Source organism: Triturus cristatus, chromosome 9 (genome assembly GCF_964204655.1).
Source record: "Triturus cristatus chromosome 9, aTriCri1.1, whole genome shotgun sequence".
NCBI classification, from domain to species: domain Eukaryota; kingdom Metazoa; phylum Chordata; class Amphibia; order Caudata; family Salamandridae; genus Triturus; species Triturus cristatus.
Window position 1 is genome coordinate 646,205,492 of NC_140592.1, and position 21,284 is coordinate 646,226,775.

The window sequence follows — 21,284 nt, forward strand, 5'->3', positions numbered from 1 at the left end:
TGTTGCTGATAATCTGTTGTAGGCCTTGATGTCATAAAGTCTTAAAGTGCCTCCAAATGTAGCAACTTTAGATGGTCGATGTGTTACCTGTGCAGTTGGTTGTGTTAGAACAGGGTGTGGGGGTTGCTACTGTATGTACTAAATCTCTTCTTCACTGTACGAATATGTGCGCTGCTGCTGCCTTCGATTGTGTGCCTGTTCGATGTAGTGAGAGTTAATGTTGTTGCTGCTTGTGCACGAGGGAAGCTTACATTGTGGCTGCCCAGAATCATCAGTAATCTATTTCACTCTGCAAAAGACGAAATTGACAGTGCTTATGCTCGCATGCTTGTTGATGTGTTAGCCATATTTGGATGTTGGGTTGGCCATAGACTATTGAAATTCTCTCTAACCATTATGCGATTTTAAGAACGTTTTGTTAGTCACCTCCAACTGTTGAGTGCTGATGTCTGAAGTGCAGCGCCAACACCGTTGCACCATTTTGTGCCTGTAGTGCATACTAAATGAAATCGTTTTCTCATAATCCTATCAATCACCAGTGCCAACATACTGACTTGTACCCCTTTGTAAACGGGTTGGGAAAAAAGTTTGGAAATCTCAGTGATGTGCCGCACTATAATTAACGGTTACATGAAATGCTTTGTGATTCTATTTGTCTACTCTGGTGTTTTTTCAAGACACTGGTGTTGTATTCAGTTTTTACTTGGACGTAGTACTTCGAATCGTAGGAAAAATGCAGTGAGCAGTTGTTCGTTATTGTCTGTCTTAATACACAGTCGTTTTAAAACAATTGTTCCAGGCTTTTATTTTCATTGTATTTTTTAAGATTAAGGAGAAGAAGTCCTGTAACAGAAGAGAAGTGAAACAATGTTTCATGTAAACGTGGCAGTAACGAGCAGTTGTTGCAATTTGTCATGTAATCTGTGGCCAAGACACCGGCATAAAGCAGATGGATATAGATAGTTTAAACAAAACCGCTTATTTAGTGAAAATTGTACATTGAATGTAAGAGTGTACTATTCTATGAGAGTCAGACATTGACTGTATATAGTCACTTTCCCTATATGCAAAATGGACGTAGTAGCTGATGGTCTTCAGAGATTGTTTGACCTAATTGCCCAGCATAGTTCGAGGAGGGCTAGATACCTGCCTCATTTTCATATTAGTCACACAAGATATTGTTATGTATAATTAATCAAAGTGTAACTCTTGCCAAGACCTTGTTTGCCCTGAAAGTCTGACAATGAGCCGACTCTGCTGGACACCTGTGATCTAGGATTTGCCCATTCTTGCGTAGTTGTAGTGCACTGGTCATCATTTTGATACTGTGGCTTATGTACACTTCCCTGTAGACTGTTTCTAGTGAAATATTGGTTGTTAGGATCATGTGTTATAAGAATCAGTAATTGGACTGTAGTTTTCCAAATATAAATATTTACAAATGGCTATGGTGGCGACAGGGATGTTGGAGCAGCGACATGGATGCTAGAGCAGCGACATGGATGCTAGAGCAGCGACATGGATGCTAATGTTTTATTAGAGGCTAATTTTTTTAGAACAAGCCTTGTGTACGTTTTTGGTTTACGTTTGTGTGTGCATTTTAAAGTGTTAAATACTCTGCCACCTGTTTAGAGCTTGCGTTCTTTCTTTATGAAGCCCCAGGAATTATTACAAATCTCTTTATATTCAAGCTATGAACCTACTAAGTGTTTGACGGAGGGGGTGTTTGATTACGACTAATATTTGGCTTAGAGCCAACCTACCTCAGTTCTGAGAAGGATGCTGCATCACGTTAAATGTAACATTAATAGTCCCTATACAGAAACAGTCTCAGTTAATTCTCTGCAAGGCTGTTTAATGTACGGGTGAAGGTTGATGCGCCATTTTCAAACCTTTTTTAAATAAATACAAATTATATATAATATATATTTTTTTTTTCTTTTTCTTCAGTCAATTGAAACACCCTTGTAAGACTTCACGTTTGATTTCACATACGATTTCTGTAATGTGTGACCTTTAACCCCCAATTCTTTGTACAGGGTATATACAAAGACATCCCAAGGCTGTGTCATCAGTTTTTCATGAACGTAATTCAATCTGATATGAACTCGTATCAAACTTTAATTTTTGAGCTTTAGCCATAACATAACTTAAAACGTGTAATGATTGTATATTGCAGAATGGTAAAATATGGATTTCCGACCAGCAGTAAAAAAAATAAGAATTATTTAACACTAGTTAAAAAAAAAAGTTAATTGTGACTCTTTCTTTAGCATAAGCCATGCATATCATATACAGGGTGCAAAGTGATAAATATTTGGATTTGTAGAGTACTGCTTATCACCCATGAGGGTATACAGGCGCTGTTTATAGGCACGAGGGAGATTAATTGATTTGCCCAGAATCACCGGCCGACACAGAGACTCTAATCTGGATCCCCAGTTCCAAAGTTGGCAGGTCTGGCTGTTACACCACATCCCCTCCCTCCCTCCCTAAAGCATAGAAATAATGTCTCACACTATTGCTCCTAAATAAGGGAAGGAGCCAGTTTCATCTTGGACCCCCACCTTAGACCAATGAGGCGTAAAATGCAATATTGTTTCTCTACCTCCTAGCTTGCAGTTAAAGAATTGTGACAGTTGTGCATCCCATTTTGAGCGATAAACTCTGGTTGGAAATATATCTAGTTTAAACTTAGTATATGAAGAAAGTTTTATTTCTCAAAATAACTGGTCTACGTAAGGCTTGCATCCCCAAGTATACTGCAAACAATATTTCCGTTGTAGAGGGTGCACGAGAGAAGAAGTCAACGTCACTTAAATAAGTCCATAAAGTTTCTTTTATTCTTCACAACAATCAACATCAGCCAACGTGTTTCGTTCCATAAGAACTTCATCAGGGCTATTGTTAATAATGAAAAGTAGTATTCGAGGCATATGAGCTGCAGATCACACACACAGGATAGTAGACCGCCATCTGGTGTTGGGCTCGGATGCTTGCAGGTTGTTGTTGTCTTCGGAAGAAGTCTTTGGTCACGAGATAGGTGACTCCTCCCTTGGACTACAGTGCGCATGGACATCCACTCCATCCTCAGATTGTTTTTTTCCGCCATTGGGTTCGGATGTAACTTTTCCAACTGCGGTTGAAAATCTCAAATACAAGCTTTTTGAAGCGAACAAACTTCTACAACTACAGCGAAGCACCTTCACTCGACATCAAATTCATCGGCTCGATTCCGGACGTCGACGCAGGCTGCTGGGCCTATCCACGCCGTGAGGCCTACGGCTCATGGAAAGGACGCCATTTAAAAAATGCCCCCAGTGTGGAGCAAAATTTCCGCACAGTGACCATCACAAAGTCTGCAACCTGCACCTATCACCGGAACACGACGAAGCCAGATGTCCAGCCTGCGCAGCATTTCGATCCAAAAAGACCATCCGGGATCGAAGAGCTTGACGCCATATCATGGCACAGAGACCAGCTCCGGAACCAGTAAACCTCTTCGACGAGGGTCTCGATGTCCCGGAAGAGGATTCCGAGGAGCTTCAAATCATCTCGGAAGCAGATGACTCAGACGACCCCACTACTCCGGGGCAACGCGTGAGTACCACTATCACTGCCCCAACCCCTCCAAAACCTAAGGCATTGGTCAAGACTTCGCCAGTTGGCCTCAGTCGAGACCGAAAACACCCTTCAGAAGCCCCGCCTCCGGGCTCGACTCCGAAGAAACATAAGCCTTCCGGTGGCTCGGGCCCGAGTAAGCCGCATGTAACTGTACCCCCGGCACCTTCGGCACCGAAGATAAAAGACCCCTCGGCACCGAAAACATTGAGGCCCATAGATAAACCGGCACCGAAAGTTCCCAAGCCGAAAGTCTCAACTTAGGCACCGAAACCTTCATCGGCACCGAAACCAGGACCAGGAATAAGGACTATAATACACCTCCTAAAGCCAAAGACTCTGCCGATCAACCAAAACCTCGATCGGAACCGAAAAAATCGGCGCCAAAATCTGTTCCTGAACTTTTCCATCCAGATCCAACACAAAAAAGGATCTATATTAATCCAAAGACTGGACATGTCACTGCAGTGCCATGTAAGAAACGGAAACTGGACACAACACCTGCTCCAGTTCCTATAAAAAAGAAGGACTCGGCAACATCACCTATTCCTCCATCCTCTCCCATACGACCTTCTACCCCACCCCCTCTGCCTACACCACCCTTACCTCTACCATCTCCATCACATACACCACCTCCACAGGATGATGATGATGACCTAGGGGGAGGGGGTGATCCTTATAATATTAATGATCCGTTCACGGATCCAGATACCGTACCATTGGATGATTGGGCATACCCTCTACCAGATATACCTGACCCTACACCATATCCCTCCAAACCATCACCTCCAGATGACCACCTGGGGTTTGGACAACTAGTAAACAGAGCAGCACTTTATCATGGCGTCACCATGCACTCTGATGCACCCGAGGAAGACTTCCTCTTAGACACTTTTGAACAGTCTCAGAAGTCGGTAAAATTTTTACCTATGCTTAAAGGGGTGATAAAACACGCCACAGAAGTATTTAAAGACCCTGTCCGTGCCAGAGTGCTTAACCCAAGAATTGAGAAAAAATATAGACCTGCCCCAGAAGATCCTTGTTGCATCAAAGGGCAGCTCCCTCTGGATTCTTTGGTCGTTTCCAACGCAAGGAAAGGCGCCAACTCCCAAACCACGGGAGATACACCACCCCCGGACAAAGAATCCAAACTATTAGAAGCCTCGGGCAAACGGGTAGCAGCACAAGCTGCTAATCATTGGCGTATTGCCAACACCCAAGCCCTATTAGCACGCTACGATAGGGCTCACTACGATAAGTTGGAGAATCTGCTACAACACCTGCCAGACCAATACAAGACCCAGGCAAATGACCTTATACAAGAGCTTTAACTTATCTCAAACGCGTCAATTAAATGTGCCCTTGACGCCGCAGACACCGCCTCTCGAGCACTAAACACAAGTGTACTCCTTAGACGGTATGCCTGGCTACGAATTTCAGGCTTTAAGCCAGAAGTACAAAGTACCATACTTAGCCAACCTTTTAACCAAGAACAGCTGTTTGGGCCAGCAGTTGACACTGCACTCAAAAAATGAAAATAGACACCGAGACTGCTAAGTCCATGGGAGCATTGCAGTCTCCACAACCACGTGGCTCCTTTCGACGCTCCTTCTACAGAGGAGCCTCTAAGAATATCGGAGCAGACACCTCCTCTACGTTCAAAACCTCTACACAAACATCTCCTAATAGAGGATATTTTAGAGGATGATATAGAGGAAACAGCAAGGGACGAGGTCGAGGCAATACCAACACTCGTACCTCCCCCGCCACAAAACAGTGACTTTCCTCCACTCCCCCCAGACCATTACACTCCAGTCGGGGGAAGACTCAAACAGTTCCTACCTGTCTGGAACTCCATCACAACAGACAAGTGGGTAAGACAAATTATCCAGTATGGTTACTGCCTGGAACTCACCAGTACCCCTCCACACATACCACCCAAACAGCGTTCCATGTCACCAGACCATCTTACGCTCCTCAAACAAGAAGTTCTCTCATTGCTTCAAAAACATGCAATAGAACCAGTTCCCTTACAACATCAGGCTACAGGGGTATACTCACTATACTTCCTAATCTCCAAAAAGGCCAAGACTCTAAGACCAATTCTCGACCTCAGACTCCTAAATCTGTACATAAACTCAGATCATTTCCATATGATCACTCTTCAGCAAGTGCTTCCACTACTACAACAAGGCGATTTCCTTGCCACACTAGATCTCAAGGACGCTTATTTCCACATTCCCATACATTCTGCTCACAGGAAGTATCTAAGATTTGTGGTGGACGGACAACACTATCAGTTTACAGTCCTTCCATTCGGGGTAACAACTGCGCCCAGAGTATTCACCAAATGTCTAGCAGTAGTAGCAGCGCATCTCAGAAGACAACAAATTCATGTCTTCCCGTATCTAGACGACTGGCTAATAAAAGCCAACTCATTCAACAAATGCGTTCTACACACTCACCGAACTATTCAAATCTTACACAACTTGGGGTTCACAAAAAATTACCCCAAATCTCACCTCCAACCCTCCCACATACATCAATATCTGGGAGCCACCATAAATACCTCCAAAGCCCTAGCATATCCCAGCCCAGCCAGGATAGCCAATATACAAGCTCTCATCGTAAAATTTCAAACCCATCACTCTCTTCCAGCAAGAGTGTTCATGCAACTGATAGGCATGATGACGTCATGCATCTTCATTGTGCCTTATGCAAGACTTCAAATGCTTCCCTTGCAAGAGTTTCTAGAACATCAGTGGAATCAGGCTCACGGACAACTAACAGATCTGGTGTTGGTGGACAGCCGCTCACATCGCTCTCTGAAATGGTGGGTAAACCTGTCCAAAGGGCGGCCGTTCCTCGAGCCTCTTCCACAAATGGTGCTAACAATGGAAGCATCACTCATGGGGTGGGGAGCCCATCTCCTAGGACACACCACTCAGGGCAAATGGACCACTCACCAAAAAGTGCTCCATATCAATTACCTGGAACTACTGGCAGTATTCCTAGCACTGAAATCATTCCAAATACATCTCCAAAACAAAACTGTCCTCACCTGGACGGACAACATGACAGCCATTTATTATAGTCAAAAACAAGGAGGAACACATTCTCTCCAGCTGTCCCAGCTAGCACAGAACATTTGGAGATGGGCCATTCCCCAGAACATATACCTGCTTGCAGAACACCTTACAAGGGTTCACAATCAGATTGCTGACCTGTTAAGTCGACAGACTCAACAGATCCACAAATGGGAATTACATCCACAAGTCCTACTCCCCTTTTTCCAAATATGGGGCCAACCAGACATAGATCTGTTCGCCACACACGAAAACGCAAAATGCCCAACCTTCGCCGCCAGGTTTCCCCACCCACAGTCCAAGGGCAATGCGATATGGATGAACTGGTCAGGCAGATTTGCGTACGCTTTTCCGCCTCTCCCACTCATTCCATTCGTGGTACGCAAGCTCAGGCAACAGTCTCTCAAACTGATCCTAGTAGCCCCCACATGGGCATGCCAGCCCTGGTTCACAACACTGCTGGAATTCCCCCTACTTCCACACCAAAAACTGCATCTCTCCCCGTCCTTACTAACCCAGAACCATGGAGAAATAAGACACCCAGATCCAGGTCAACTGAACCTAGCGATCTGGCTCCCGAAGTCCTAGAGTTCGGTTACCTCAACCTACCACCAGACTGTATGAATATTATAAAAGAGGCCAGACGACCTACCACTAGAGCCTGCTATGCAGCAAAATGGAAAAGCTTTGCCATTTACTGCAATAACAATGATATACGCCCACTGGATGCATCCATCCATAACATCATTTGCTACTTACTACACTTGCAAAGATGTAATTTAGCGTACTCATCCATACGTCTCCACCTAGCAGCATTAGCAGCCTACTTGCAAAATCGTCAACACTTGTCACTATTTAGAGTACCTGCGATCAAAGCCTTCATGGAAGGCCTTAAAAGGATTATTCCTCCCAGATTACCACCCTCTCCAGTGTGGAATCTAAACATTGTTCTTGCAAGGCTCATGGGACCCTCTTTTGAACTTCTCCATAAATGCGAACTACAGTTCCTCACATGGAAAGTGGCTTTTCTTATTGCTGTCACATCCCTTAGACGTGTAAGTGAGATCCAGGCTTTAACCATACAAGAACCATTCCTACAATTACACCGCAACAAAGCTGCCAAAAGTCATATCTCCGTTCCATCTAAACCAATCAGTAGAGCTACCAGTGTTCTTCCCAAATCCGGACTCGGTAGCTGAAAGAGCTCTTCATACCTTAGACGTTAAAAGAGCCCTACTTTACTACATTGACAAAACCAAATCTTTCCGCAAAACCAAACAATTGTTTGTTGCTTTCTCTCCACCACATAAAGGCAACCCCATTTCCAAATCTGGGATAGCCAGGTGGATAGTTAAATGTATCCAAATATGCTACCACAAGGCTAAACGCACACTAACAGTTCCCCCTAGAGCGCATTCCACACGCAAAATAGGGGCTTCCATGGCATTCTTAGGAAACATTCCCTTAGAAGATATTTGTAAGGCAGCCACATGGTCTACAACACACACCTTCACTAAACATTACTGTGTTGACGTGCAGGCAAAACAACAAGCTTCTGTAGGTCAGGCTGTCCTTAAAACTTTATTCCAAACTGCTGCAACTGATACAGGTGACCACCGCTAGGGGAGACACTGCTATATAGTCTATCCTATGTGTGTGATCAGCAGCTCATGTGCCTCGAACGGAATATGCTACTTACCAGTATGCATCTGTTCTTGGCATGTAGAGCTGCAGAGCCACACACGCCCACCCACCTCCCCGGGACCTGTATCTGTTCCAGCATAGTCATACTTAGACATTACAGATGGACATCTCTCTCTCTTTTTACAAACTCCATCATTTCATGGAGAAAAACAATCTGAGGATGGAGTGGATGCCCATGCGCACTGTAGTCCAAGGGAGGAGTCACCTATCTCGTGACCAAAGACTTCTTCCGGAGACAACAACAACCTGCAAGCATCCGAGCCCAACACCAGATGGCGATCTACTATCCTAAGTGTGTGGCTCTGCAGCTCTACATGCCAAGAAAAGATGCATACTGGTAAGTAGCATATTCCATTCCAAAAACACCTCCAAGTGTAAACAAGCATAATTGCAAATAATGACAGAAGGAAACCCCACAATCCTGGGTCAAATCAGTCATCAGATGTAAGATCTGGGAAATATGGACCCGCGTAATGAGGAAGGAATGATTCCAGAGTATCACGGCTGGATGAGACTGATTTGACCCAGGATCGTGGAGTTTCCTATTATTCGCAATTGTGCTTGTTTACACTTGGAGGTGTTTTTGGAATACTACTTTTCATTATTAATAGTAGCCCTGATGAAGTTCTTATGGAACGAAACGCGTTGGCTGATGTCCAAATCTTGATTATTGTGAAAAAAAAGAAACTTTATGGACTTATTTAAGTGTCTTTGACTTCTTCTCTGGTGTACTCTCTGCAACGGAAATATCTTTCGCTCTGGATGCCAGTGGAGCTTCGTTGCGGCAAGCTCCGGAGGTGCATAGCACAGAACTCTTTATATAAATTGAACAGAGATTGATGTGCCTAACTTATGGTCAGCCGCTCTTAGATGTTTTTGTATATATACTGCAAACAATATTTAACAGTCAAAGATCCTGTTGTTTGGGTGACTGTGATAGTTCTTTAGCCAGTAATGTCCCCTTTGAGAATATAATACTGTCAGCATTAATTTGGCCTTGGTCATTCCATGGATGGCTGAGATTCAGTTCATTAAGTCTGCTTCCATGCCTTCCACAGATAATTACTTTTGTCCCTTTCGCTGTCATCTTTTCCAGAGTTGATTTCAGGTAAACTATGGAAAGGTGGGGCCAATTTTGGTTGAATCTAGTACAAGGTTGATTAGAGGAAAGCTTGGTCGGAAATTGGTTTATACCCAATTCCATAATCAAGCGGATCAGTGCATAGGTAGTTATTATCTGTTACCTGGAGTTCCTTAGCTTTGCTATCCCCAGATCTCTGCTCCATAAAGTGGCAGTAGCCGCTTTCTGCGTGTACATTTTTAAAATGACTGTTATTGGTTGTGTGCCTAAACTATTTGCAAATCTTAACACTGCAGTGCAGCATGTCTGAAATTTAACTATGGTCTTTTCCATATCCAAGCTCCAATTAAATTTGCGGTGAAAGCACATGCTTGAATAATTAAAATAATATGCCCTTCGAATAGTTTGCTATTTAAGATGAGTTAAGTAAGGAGTAAATAGTGGAAGTGGGGGCGATGAGAACATGTAAACTGTATTGAATTGAGCGTTTGATTGCCCCTCCTCATTTATTTTATTAACTTCTCTATTCACTTACTCTGGGGTTCAGCTATCATCTTAGATGCAGCATATCTTAATTTAGGCCCATTCTCGTTTATCTGCTTTGGGAGATACATGGTTTGTGATTCTAAACCTATTTATTGTGGAACAAATATAGACTTTCATTATCAGGAACCTGAATATTCGGCCCCTGCTCTGCTTCATGTATGTCTGTGACACTTTTGGAAGGTAATCCGAGTAATGCTAAAGAACCTCCTTTTACACTTTAGCCCCATTAATCCCACTTTCATGTCATTCTTTTAATGTGCTGTCTGTTCTTTCCTCTCTGTTTTAGGAAGCAGTCTACTTCTCCCTCTTCCTCCTCATCCTCTTCAAGTTCTCGATCTAGTTCCCGATCACACAGGACAAGCGGGCACCATAGATCTAACAGGCACTCTCGCTCTGGATCAAGGACTAGGCGGTACTCCCGCTCACAGAGCAGTAGTCGGCGTTATTCAGGTGGGGGGTCAAGGGATGGACGCCGCCATTCCCGATCGGATTCCACAGACCGCAGCAGACACTATGACTCTCGCCACAGATCCAGGTATTTACAAGGCTGTAATATTCTTATAAGCTAGTTGTGAGTAACTGATTGCAGTGTAATTTATTTAGTTATTGAAGTCCGTGAGATATGTTTACTTATTCTTATTCCTAGGTCTGCATCATAGTAATCTTCATTGGAGTCACCTCTACATAAGGGGACCCGGAAAATTTAAATCATGCACTCATTTATAAAATGGGTACGAAAATTGGCGTAGCCAATGTTAGAGTGCACCTTCCAGAGTCTTGTCAGCGACTGTGTTTTTTCCTTGAATTATTTTTATGAAAAAAATAAACCATCTAACAAAACTGTGTTGCAGCACCATAACTTAAAATACTGTCTAGCTTTTCGACAGTGAAGGAAAAAGGTCTAATAGGCTTTGCGTTAGTAGGTGTAAAAAAGAACCCTGAGCCTCTAAGAGACCTATAGACTACTATCCCATGTATTGACAGTTGCCTGTCCGAGTCTGTTCTTTTTTTTTAACGGAGGAATAGGATTGAATTGTAATTAACCCTGCTGGCCCTTATCCAACCTCATGACTGTGACAACGTCATTTGTTACTTCAGTGAAGATGTCATTGATTCAGAACCAAGAATACAAGTAATTAATCATTTCTTGTAGGTCCGAAGATCTTCATTGATGGTCATAAATGTTTAACTAAAGTAGTTAACTAATGCCCAATACAGCAACACTCTATGCTAAAGGAGAAGGATCAGAAAAAAACAGAAGCCAACATATAGGACATCAACTTGCCTATGGCAGAGATTTGTATGTGTGGCTCAACCCATTCTTGAATCCACTTCTCCCCTACAGCAGAGGTGTGGTGTACCTACAGTAGAGGTGGTACACCCACCCACACATCTCCTATGGCAAAGGTGGTACATCTGTCCACACAGCACCTACAACAAAAGTGGTACATCTTCTCAAGCATTCTCAACAGGAGAGATGGTACATCGGTCCACACAACTTACACAATAGAAGTGGTACACCAGTCCATACATCCCCTACAGCAGATGTGGTACATTTGTCTACACATCCCCTGTAGCAGGAATGGTTTTCCTGTTCACACAGCGCCTACAAAAGAAGTAACAGTTCTACTTCCATATCCCATACAGCACAGGAATGACATCTGCCCACACAGCTTCTACAGCAGTTTAACATTCTTCAGATATTTCTCAAAACAACCAGTGCTGAATATGGAATAAAAGAAAAGGATATATGAAATAGCTAAAAATAGCCAAAACCTCTTTTAGGCGAGCTTCTTCCAAAATCTCATCGCAGGTTTTATTTTGTTGTAACAGTAAGGATCACAAATAGTATGTTTTTGTTTTGGTTTTTTCTTTTGGATGATTTTCATTTTAGGGAAAGGCTGAATCCTCCCTGCCTGAGTGTAAGTCTGAAATCCAACAGGTTCACTTAATTCCTACTGAACCAATTCAGTAGTGAACACCAGGCATGCACATAGAAACCTGCGATAAAGAACACTGTGTAGCCTTGTTTCTTTAAAGACAATAATGCATCTGCTAAAAAGACACACACACCTTGCTATTATAAAGAACGTTTTCTCACATCCCTGAATCTTTTTTATTGTTTTTTTAAGAAATTGAACCTCTTTTCCACGCTCCTTAATTGCTCCCTCAGCAGAGTTGATTTGCTTCCTCACCTCCTGATCCTTTCTTGCTCGTCTTACCTCTGTTTTTTGTTTTTACTTTCGAAGTGCTGACAGGCCACCCATGGCTTTGGTAGTTCCCCAGCTAGCAGGACGAATCACTCTGTCATGATTGTTGAGAGAGTTGCTAGCAGGCAGGTTTTTGCACCAAATGTTCTCTGCTCTTCTGCAGTTCTTGCCAGACTGTGACTCTTTGTCGTCCTTCTCTTGATCCGTTGAATCTGCGTAAGAGTTCAGGGGTGCCATATGAAACTCAATTTAGGGGTGTTAAAGGGGAGTGCCAAGTAGTAGCCAATGGGCTACCTACCTTCAGGATATCTGCGTCCTCTCTATGATCACTTCCTTTGGGAAGTGGGCATAACCCTGACTCTAGAAGGCTAATTCCATCCAAAACAAGATGGAGGAATTTGAAAAAGTGGTGTCCACATCAGCTAGTCCACCCTAGGGGTGGTTAGGGAAGGCAAACCTCCTAATCTTACTAATTTTCCCACCTATCTTGCCACCAAAATGTAGGGTCAGGACAGGGGTGATGGCATCTCCGCTATCTGGAGCTGCCTGGGTCGCATAACAATGGCGGCAGGGCCTTTGAGGCTTCCCGCGCTGAAATGTAGTTACTGTGTGGAGTAGGTGTAAATCCCTTCACCTAGAGCAAGCGTTGTTCCCGACATCAGAGCAATTGCTCTCTCAGGTGGTCAGAAACTTGTCTACGCCTGAAATGTGCTGTTGCGCGCCATTTAAGCAAGTGTTTTGTCTATCCAAACGTTCCCCCAGTGTGATCCTGGTGGCCTGCGAGGGTGTCGAACTTTGCATCTATGGCGCAGAATCCAGCATGCAGCTCCACCATAATAGCATTGGTGCCAGACAGTTGTCCGGTGTTGGGACCCCAGCTGCACCCACCTTCTCTTATCAGGCACAGACTTGGGAGCTTCATTGGTTTTGGACTTTTCAAATGGTAATTTGTGCTGTTTTGGGTCACTGCATCATGTCTAAAGAGGCTTCCAGAGGGGTGGCTCCGTACTCAGGTGGGACAGATTATAGGGGGGCGATTGCAGCGCCCAGAGAAGCTCCATTTATTATTACGGGTGTGCTGGGGGCCTAGGATGGTTAACAACCAGCAGGATAGCGGCCGTAGGATGGAGCAAACCAGTGTTGGGGGCTAGCTTAGGGTCACATTAGCCATTCGTTCCTGTGGGTCTTTGGTTGCCACTTGTCCGAGGATAGCCAGGAGCAGTGAGGCCAGCGAGCCAAGTCACTGAGGTGAGGTCAGATCGGGAACCCCCTGGGAGCAGCTCAAGACAGCAATTAAGGGGGCAAGCAGCACCCGATGCCCAGCGCCAGAAGTCCCAGAATAGTCGATGTCTGGAAGCCAGGGGACTGCAGCAACAAGGAGAGTATAATAGAACCTCAAATGGGCACCAGGACTTGACCTCCGGGCAGCCGCCACCCACCGCGCAACAGGAGCCGGTGTGGTCGTAGTACCCTACCTGTGTGGAGCAGGACTTAAATGCGCCTGGCAGCCACTCAGCCTGCACACTAGTGTTAGGTCATTTTTCAGGGGGTATCTCTAAGATGCCCTCAGTGTGCATTTTTCATTAAATCCCACACTGACATCTGTGTGGGTTTAATGTGCTGAGAAGTTTTATACCAAACTTCTCAATGTTCAGTAAAGCCATTATTGTACTGTGGAGTTCGTAATGACAAACTCCCAGCACCATATACTCTTAATAGCAGTACTGCACTCTGTGTCTAAGAATTGGCTTAGACACTGTAGGGGTACAGGGCACATGCACCTGTACCCTCACCACTGGTATAGTGCACCCAGTTAGAGGGTTGGGTGATCTATGCCAGGGCAGTATGTTGTAGGCATGGCACACAGGGATGTGTGCCATGTCGAGTCTTCACTGTGTTCTGCACCAGAACACGCAGCTTGCAAAGGCAGTGTGCGAGTGTGAAGGTACAGGGCCTCTAAGGGTGGCACAATAAGTGCTGCAGCCCTTTGAGGCCTTCCCTGGTCACAGTGCCCTTAGCACCTGTGGTACTATTTACCAGAGAGTGCCAATTGGGTTTGGCCTTCAATGCAGTTTTAAGGAAAGAACATAGGCCCTGGGTACCTGTTTAGTTGGAGCCCATGGCACACTCAAAGTACAACAGCAGTTCAGCAAAAGTGGGGGCAACCATGCAGGAAAAGGGCACTTTCTCACGCTTACTTCTTAACGCAGTACTTATTTTGGCTTTTTTTACCGATGCATTTCACCATCACAGCACGGTGTTTTGCTTATTTTTGATAATGCTTAACTACTTGGGCAGTTAAATTAGCAAGAAGTTTGCTATTCACTTTCAAAGGCAAGACCTATTGGCTTTTCTAATGCTCGTTTTTCACTTTGCCATTTCTATGTATATTTGGGCATAGGTTTTCATTTCTAAATATGAATAATCAAAACACAGCCTGACCTCTTCTAGTCACTGTAAATCATATGCATGGTGCGCATTCTGACACCACCTTGTTTTTGCTATTCCCCTTTCCGTGAGACTGTTAAGATAGTTTGTCAGTGTGCTTTTTTCTCATTGGAGATCTGAGTGGTAGTAGGTTACTAGGTGCTTCAGCTAGATGCATGACTACTTTAAATGGAAATTTAATAGAGCAACTATATATTGCAAAAAAAGTGAATAGCCATTTAAATGCCACAATTGTATTAATTTGTATCATTCTGCATTACGATTTGCTCCCCTCTTGAGTACACAGTACCTTTTCAGAAGGGTTAAGCCTATTGTAATGTAATCACTTTCTCCCTAGGAGTCATTCACGGTCGACAGAATGGCACAGGCGCAGTGACAAACCATCAGATAGGTATCGGAGTAGCAGTCGGAGCAGCCAGAGTCCAAGCATCTCAAGAAGTCGTAGCAGATCTGAATCTCCTTTGAGAGAAAAACTGGGAAGGCCTATGATGTCATCACCAGGTGTGGGGGAGAAACTGAAAAAGTGAGTAATGCATTGTTACTGAATTTTGTTTTGATTTTCAGTAGGACAAAAGTAGGAGAAAAGTTGATGTGACCTTATCAAAAGAAATCGGACAGCTAAGTAAAAACATGGAGAGGAATATGGATAAAGTTTTTGAAGTGGTTTATTAAATCAAGTATTAGGGTATCTGAATTTAAAAATGTTAACAGTATCAATTGATCCATAGCAAAAACACAGTTAAAGAATCATTGCCCGATTGTAAATTATTGCTGCCGTTTTGTAACAAAGCATGCATGACTTGATATGCCTTCAACAAGATTAACATTTTGATGAAATGTAGCACTCTGCCAGACCACACTTTTAAGGCTCTTATAGTCTTTTGTATTTTACTTTGAGAACCTATGTCCCCTATGAATAAAAAGTTATTTAAAAATGAGTCGATTCTTCAGATCTTCTTAATACACCATGCATGTTTTCCAGTGGTGGCTGGTGACATTTGAAAGTGGTGAGCCGTAAAATTGTCCTATTGCACTGCGGCGAGCGAGCGTGCCCGTACAACCTAATTTTGAAAAAAGAGTGTGAAAATGGTGCATTTTCAAGCAAATTTTAGGAAACAGGAAGGTTAATAAAGCAATAGAATTGAATTATTTATCATTAAAGAAATCGCCAATTTTTATGAGCCATAGAGGACAACCTTTGCGTATGCTGATGTTATCATTTGCCCATATTAACCTTTGAACACACTGATACACTTGTAATGGTTTTAACTATAATAATAATAATAATAATACAGCAGCTTATAGAGCGCGACAGCTACACCCGACAGGTGTGTCCCGGCGCTAAACCTCAGGCACTGCAGCAAACGAAGAAGGAAGAGAGCCACCTCAAGAGTGTTAATCTGATTTGAACAACCAGGTCTTCAGGGCCTTCCGGAAGCCAGGTTCTGTGCTAGCCTGACGAAGGTAGCCTGGCAAGGAGTTCCATAGTGTGGCTGCACTAACCGTGAAGGTTCTCCCACCCAGGCGAGATTTCCTAAAGTGGAGGGATTGTAGCAGGTTTTGGGAGTTTGAGCGCAACGCACGGGTCTGTTTATAGGGGCGCAATCTTTCTTTCAGATAGCTCGGGCATTTACCGCTTAAAGCCCTGTAAACCATGGTCATGGCCTTAAAAACGATTCTCTTCTCTACTGGAAGCCAGTGGAGTTTCAGAAGATGCGGAGAGACATGGTCTCGAGAAGGCAAACGACAGACCAGTCTCGCAGCCGCGTTCTGAACCATCTGGAGTCGATGAATCGCATATTTTGGCAGACCAAGGTACAGTCCATTAGCATAGTCAAGCCTTGAGGTAACTGTTGCATGGACTACAGTTTTCCGGCAGTCTTCTGGTAAATACAGCAGTATTTTCCGTAAATTTTTTAATTTACTGAAGCAAGTAGCTGAGACTTGCTGTATTTGAGCTAAGAAGGAGAGATCTGTCTCCCATCTCACCCCTAGGTTCCGGATGCATTTGGCGGGGGAGGGAGGTGGACCCATTTCTACCGGCCACCACAATTCTGCGTCAGGGACACCGCCCTGACCGAAGAACAATACTTCGGTCTTACCCGCGTTCAGCTTTAATTTGTTTGAGTTCATCCAAGCCGCAATATCCCGTAAGCAGCCTTTGAAATTCTTAAAAGCCTCCTCCGTCTGCTCCTTGAAAGAGAAAAACAACTGGGTGTCGTCCGCGTAGGAAATCGCTTTAACACCCCAGTTGGCGATCAAAGAGAAGAGCGGCGCGAGGTATAAATTGAAGAGTAGGGGGCTCAAGGCCGAACCCTGCGGGACACCACACCACAGCTGTTTCGGATCGGACTCATATGGCTTAAGGGCGACCCTCTGAGTGCGGCCCCTCAGATAGCGGTTTCTGTACTGAAACCGGCCCTGAAGCCTGATTGTGTATCATGCAGTGACCCTCTGAGCTCGATGAAGGAGGTCAGTTGAGGTTGCACCAGTTTCTCCAGCATCTTGCCTGGGGTGGAGAGTAAGGAAATCGGTCTGAGATTACTAAGATCGTCCGGGTCACCATTCGGTTTCTTTCGTAGTGGTAGGAGGGTTGCATGTTTCCAAGAGTCCGGGAAGATTCCCGTGTCCAGCGATGAGTTCCATAGCTGGAGTAATGTATCCGCCATAGGGGCGGATATTATTTTCCATAATTTAGGTGGGCAGGGATCATCAGGAGCGCCTGAGCGACATTTCTAAATTATGGCTAGAGCATCCGTTAATAGTATAGGCGTGAAATTGATAAGCATGGGAGAATCTGACGCGATTGTAGATTTGTCTGGCGCGATAGTTGGCTCCGATGTTACAAAGGAGTCATAGACCTTTAAAATTTTGTTTTCAAAGTGATTGGCTATTTTGCCACACAGGGCTGGGGTGGGTCTGACATTGGTCTCCAGTGCCTTAGGGTTAAAAAAGGATTGAACTACTTTAAAAACCTCGCGACCGGAGTGGTCTGCATTCTGGATGCGGTTGATAAAGTAATCTCTCATAGCTGCTTTTATGTCCTTATGATAGTCTTTTAATGCTTTTTTGTAGGAAGCCTTGGTTGAGTCGCTATAACTCACTCTCCACTGGCGTTCCAATCTTTTGCACTTACTTTTTGTGGCTTTAAGGGCGCAAGAGAACCAGGCGGCAGTCGGGGACAATCTCGTGGATTTGACTACTCTAACCGGCGCTACCGCGTCTACTGCAGAGGCAGTCCATTGATGGATGGAGACTGCGTCTACATTTGGGTCAGAGGATAGGTGGGGATGAGTAGCCCGTAGAACAGTGCTTAGGCCAGCTTCAGTCAGGTTTTTCCAATTTCTCTTTAGCGTCCAGCGGGAGCCCTCCGCTTGCCCACCATTTGGCAGGGTAAAGCCAAAAGGGATCAGATGATGATCTGACCACGTTAACGGAATTGGACTCTCCATATTTAAATCAGTAAGAGTGGTAAATACTAAATCTAAGGTGTGGCCTGCAATGTGCGTGGGCGAGAAAACCTGTTGAATGAGATCAATGCCAGCTAAAGCAGATATAAGTTGACCTGCTTGTGCGCTGTTAGCATCGTCAGCATGTACATTAAAATCTCCTAGAACTATAAAATTGGTGTACTTTACTGATTTTTGGGCAATTAAACTGCATAGATTCTGGAGAGCCGTTGAAGCACAGTCAGGGGGTCTGTAAATAAGGATGCCAGCAAGGGCAAAAGTCGGATTGAATTGTATGCAGAAATTAAAACCCTCAATGCCCTGCTCAGCCAGCGAGTCCGAGGATGCCATCTCCCACGAATCCTTGAGGATAATGGCCACCCCACCCCCTCTCTTTCCGCCCTCCCGATTGGCGTAGAAAAAGTTAAAGCCAGAGGGTATAGCCAGAGCAATTGATGTAACCGTATCCAGGTGGAGCCAGGTTTCTGTCAAAAACAGCAAGTCCCAAATCCCATCGTTTAGAAGTGACCACACCTCTGTTGCATGCCTAACCAAAGATCTGCAATTAATAAGGGCTGCCTTTATATTAACCTTACGCTCCTTTAAAAGGCCCCGGGGACCAGATTGTCTTGTGTTGGTAGTCTGATCTAAACACAGACTCTTTTGGCAGGTCCCGCAGCTAAATGGCAATGGGGCAGCCGCTAGGTCGAACTGATGAGATCTAGCGCAGAAAGGACCTTGGAGATCCAGCAACTCGTCCCGCGACCAGCAAACAGATCGACCACTCCTACAACTGGCATGCTGGCCGGCTCCGGTCGGCGGACGGGCGCAGACGGGCTTGCCTTAAGCGCGCCAATACAATAAATACATTCATTGACTGTGCAGTGCCATACAGTGCTGGGAAAGAGCAGGCTGGACCCGACTGTGTCAGTCGCAGCCACTTAGCTCCGACTTGCAAGCAGGCACACAGCACACTGAGCTACCCTGATGGCCTCCTATGACAATGTTATTTGCCCCTTGTGACACAACCTTGACCAGAGAATCCCCTGCTTGAACTGGGGCCCATGACAACCTTCCTATGCCACGCTGAGTCTAGGAGAAGGTTTGTACGGCTGTACTGGTTTGAAAGCTCTGACCAGCAGCTTTCACTAGAACTACTGTGCAATTCAGACACACTTCCTCTGAAAACTGAAACCCTGCTAAGGTCCCACATATCAACCCTTTCAACAATCACCACGTTATGTTTTCCATATATCATTAGTTTTTTGGTGCTCCTAGATCACTAATCATGTGGAATTCATTCCTGCCTTGCACCTAAAGGAACAGTCTATTCCGAATTGCTGGATCACATCACTTCTGGGTGTGTTTCAGCCTCATAGGGCCTCAACTGTGAATTTTATCTCAATTCTTGCAACCCAACAAATTAATGGTTGATATCTGGCTATACCCATTATTTCAGAGATCAGTCGAGATATTTATTGAATTCTGTTTGATATCCAAATATCTCTTGTGTGTTTTGCCAATTTGTTTTGCTTTTTAAAGGCTACTGTAATCGTGAAAATCCTAAGTCCCTCTTTGCCTTTTCTCGCAGGCTTAGTCAGAGCTGCCCGATCAGATTTATGTTCAGTCATATGATTTAATGTATCAATCACTATTTGCATTAACATTTATCTTAAAAACACCCATTCCATGTATTAAGTCACATTCCTTTGCAAAGAAGTTTGACGCTGAAGCAGCAGGGGCTAGCTCTATAGACTTGAGTAGCTATAAATTGAGCAATCAGCCATGCCTAGTTGATATCGTTCTTAAAGGATAATGCTTGTTTGTTGTTCTTTAATGCTGTAGCATGATCAAAATTAATTTCTCAGTTGTAGTAAATGAGGGACTACTGAGGGGGGCTGCTCTGTATTGAAGTGAGTAGACCACTGTTATGGAATTGCAGTTCCTGCAAAGGAGTGAGATGAAGATGATCAGATGTTCCACATATTTAGGGTGAAGAAGCAGTTCATATACCCATTTTACTTTGCATTGGGACGATGAAGGCTTTGAGAGCAAGCGAGCAATCCCTTTGTTTATGGAGTAAACCTGCCAGTTTGAGTTACCTACCCGTCATTATCAAAGATGTCGCACTTAGATAACAGTTGGGTGTTGTGCATGGTGTGTAATCATGCTTTCAGTGGTGGTAATTCATATTATATTTTAAGGGTTTATAATTTCATATTTATTTGCGATGTGATGTTATAGTGAAACCTAGAAAAAAAGGAAGGTATCTAGTAGTGTTCCCTAAAGGGAAAAAACACAATGATAACCTTATATATATAACTGATAGTCTAAAGCGTGTAACATTATGTTCCCAAACATTTTTTTTTAATTAAAAAAAATTATTTAGGACGGGGTGTTAGGATTGTTTGTAACACCTACTACCAAGAGATTTTGTCAGCACATTAAACAATAACATGCATTAACATGAAACTACTAACTGCTTTAACAGCACACCCTTACATGTACTTTTCTGTCCAACTCTAGTATAGGATGAATTAGAGCCCCAAACAAGATGCACTAGTTGGTACAATTCATGATAAAAAGTATAGCACAATGAGTGTTGTCATATCCAACTGACAGTCCAAAAACAAATTAAACAATTTTCAGATCTTTGTCTTTATTCATTCTTTTTTTTTTAAGATTCCCAGCTCACAATCTAGCCGACACGTGTTTCGTCTGTACTCAGACTTTTTTAAGGCAGTATGGGAATAGAAACAGTAGACTCCAATGGCGATATGGCATGAAAATGCATCTGACTGCTTAAGAAGTTTCCTTAGAAGTATCTTGTGGAAATCCCATGGATCTGAAAGAACTACATATAGTGTAGACTAGTGATGTTTGTAGGTTGCGGGTAACGAGTAAACCCGCTCAAATGACAAACTGGTATAGTTCTCTTAGAAGGGCAAGGCCTCCGTATATATCATGTGAATAGTCAAATATGGTTTAAAACTCCGAAAAACAGTTCCATGGGAGCTAAACACTGCCCTGACCCATCTTGTGCTGCCTCCTTGTGAATCCATCTATTTTTCCTTTCAGGATTCTATCCTTTTTGTTCAAGGCAGCCACCTTGTAGCAGAAAGAAAACAGCGTCTGACTT

At 44.0% G+C, this 21,284-nt stretch overlaps 1 protein-coding gene across 17 annotated transcripts in view; it reads left to right on the plus strand.

Moving 5' to 3' along the window:
• The window catches only part of CLASRP (CLK4 associating serine/arginine rich protein), a 900,118-nt gene that overhangs the window by 501,744 nt on the left and 377,090 nt on the right, over positions 1–21,284 (plus strand). For all 17 annotated transcript variants that reach the window (XM_085625696.1, XM_085625697.1, XM_085625686.1 and 14 more), the window contains 2 exons: positions 10,325–10,573; positions 15,034–15,219. In XM_085625696.1, the coding sequence (XP_085481822.1) occupies positions 10,325–10,573; positions 15,034–15,219 (435 nt within the window). The remainder of the gene's footprint in view (positions 1–10,324; positions 10,574–15,033; positions 15,220–21,284) is intronic.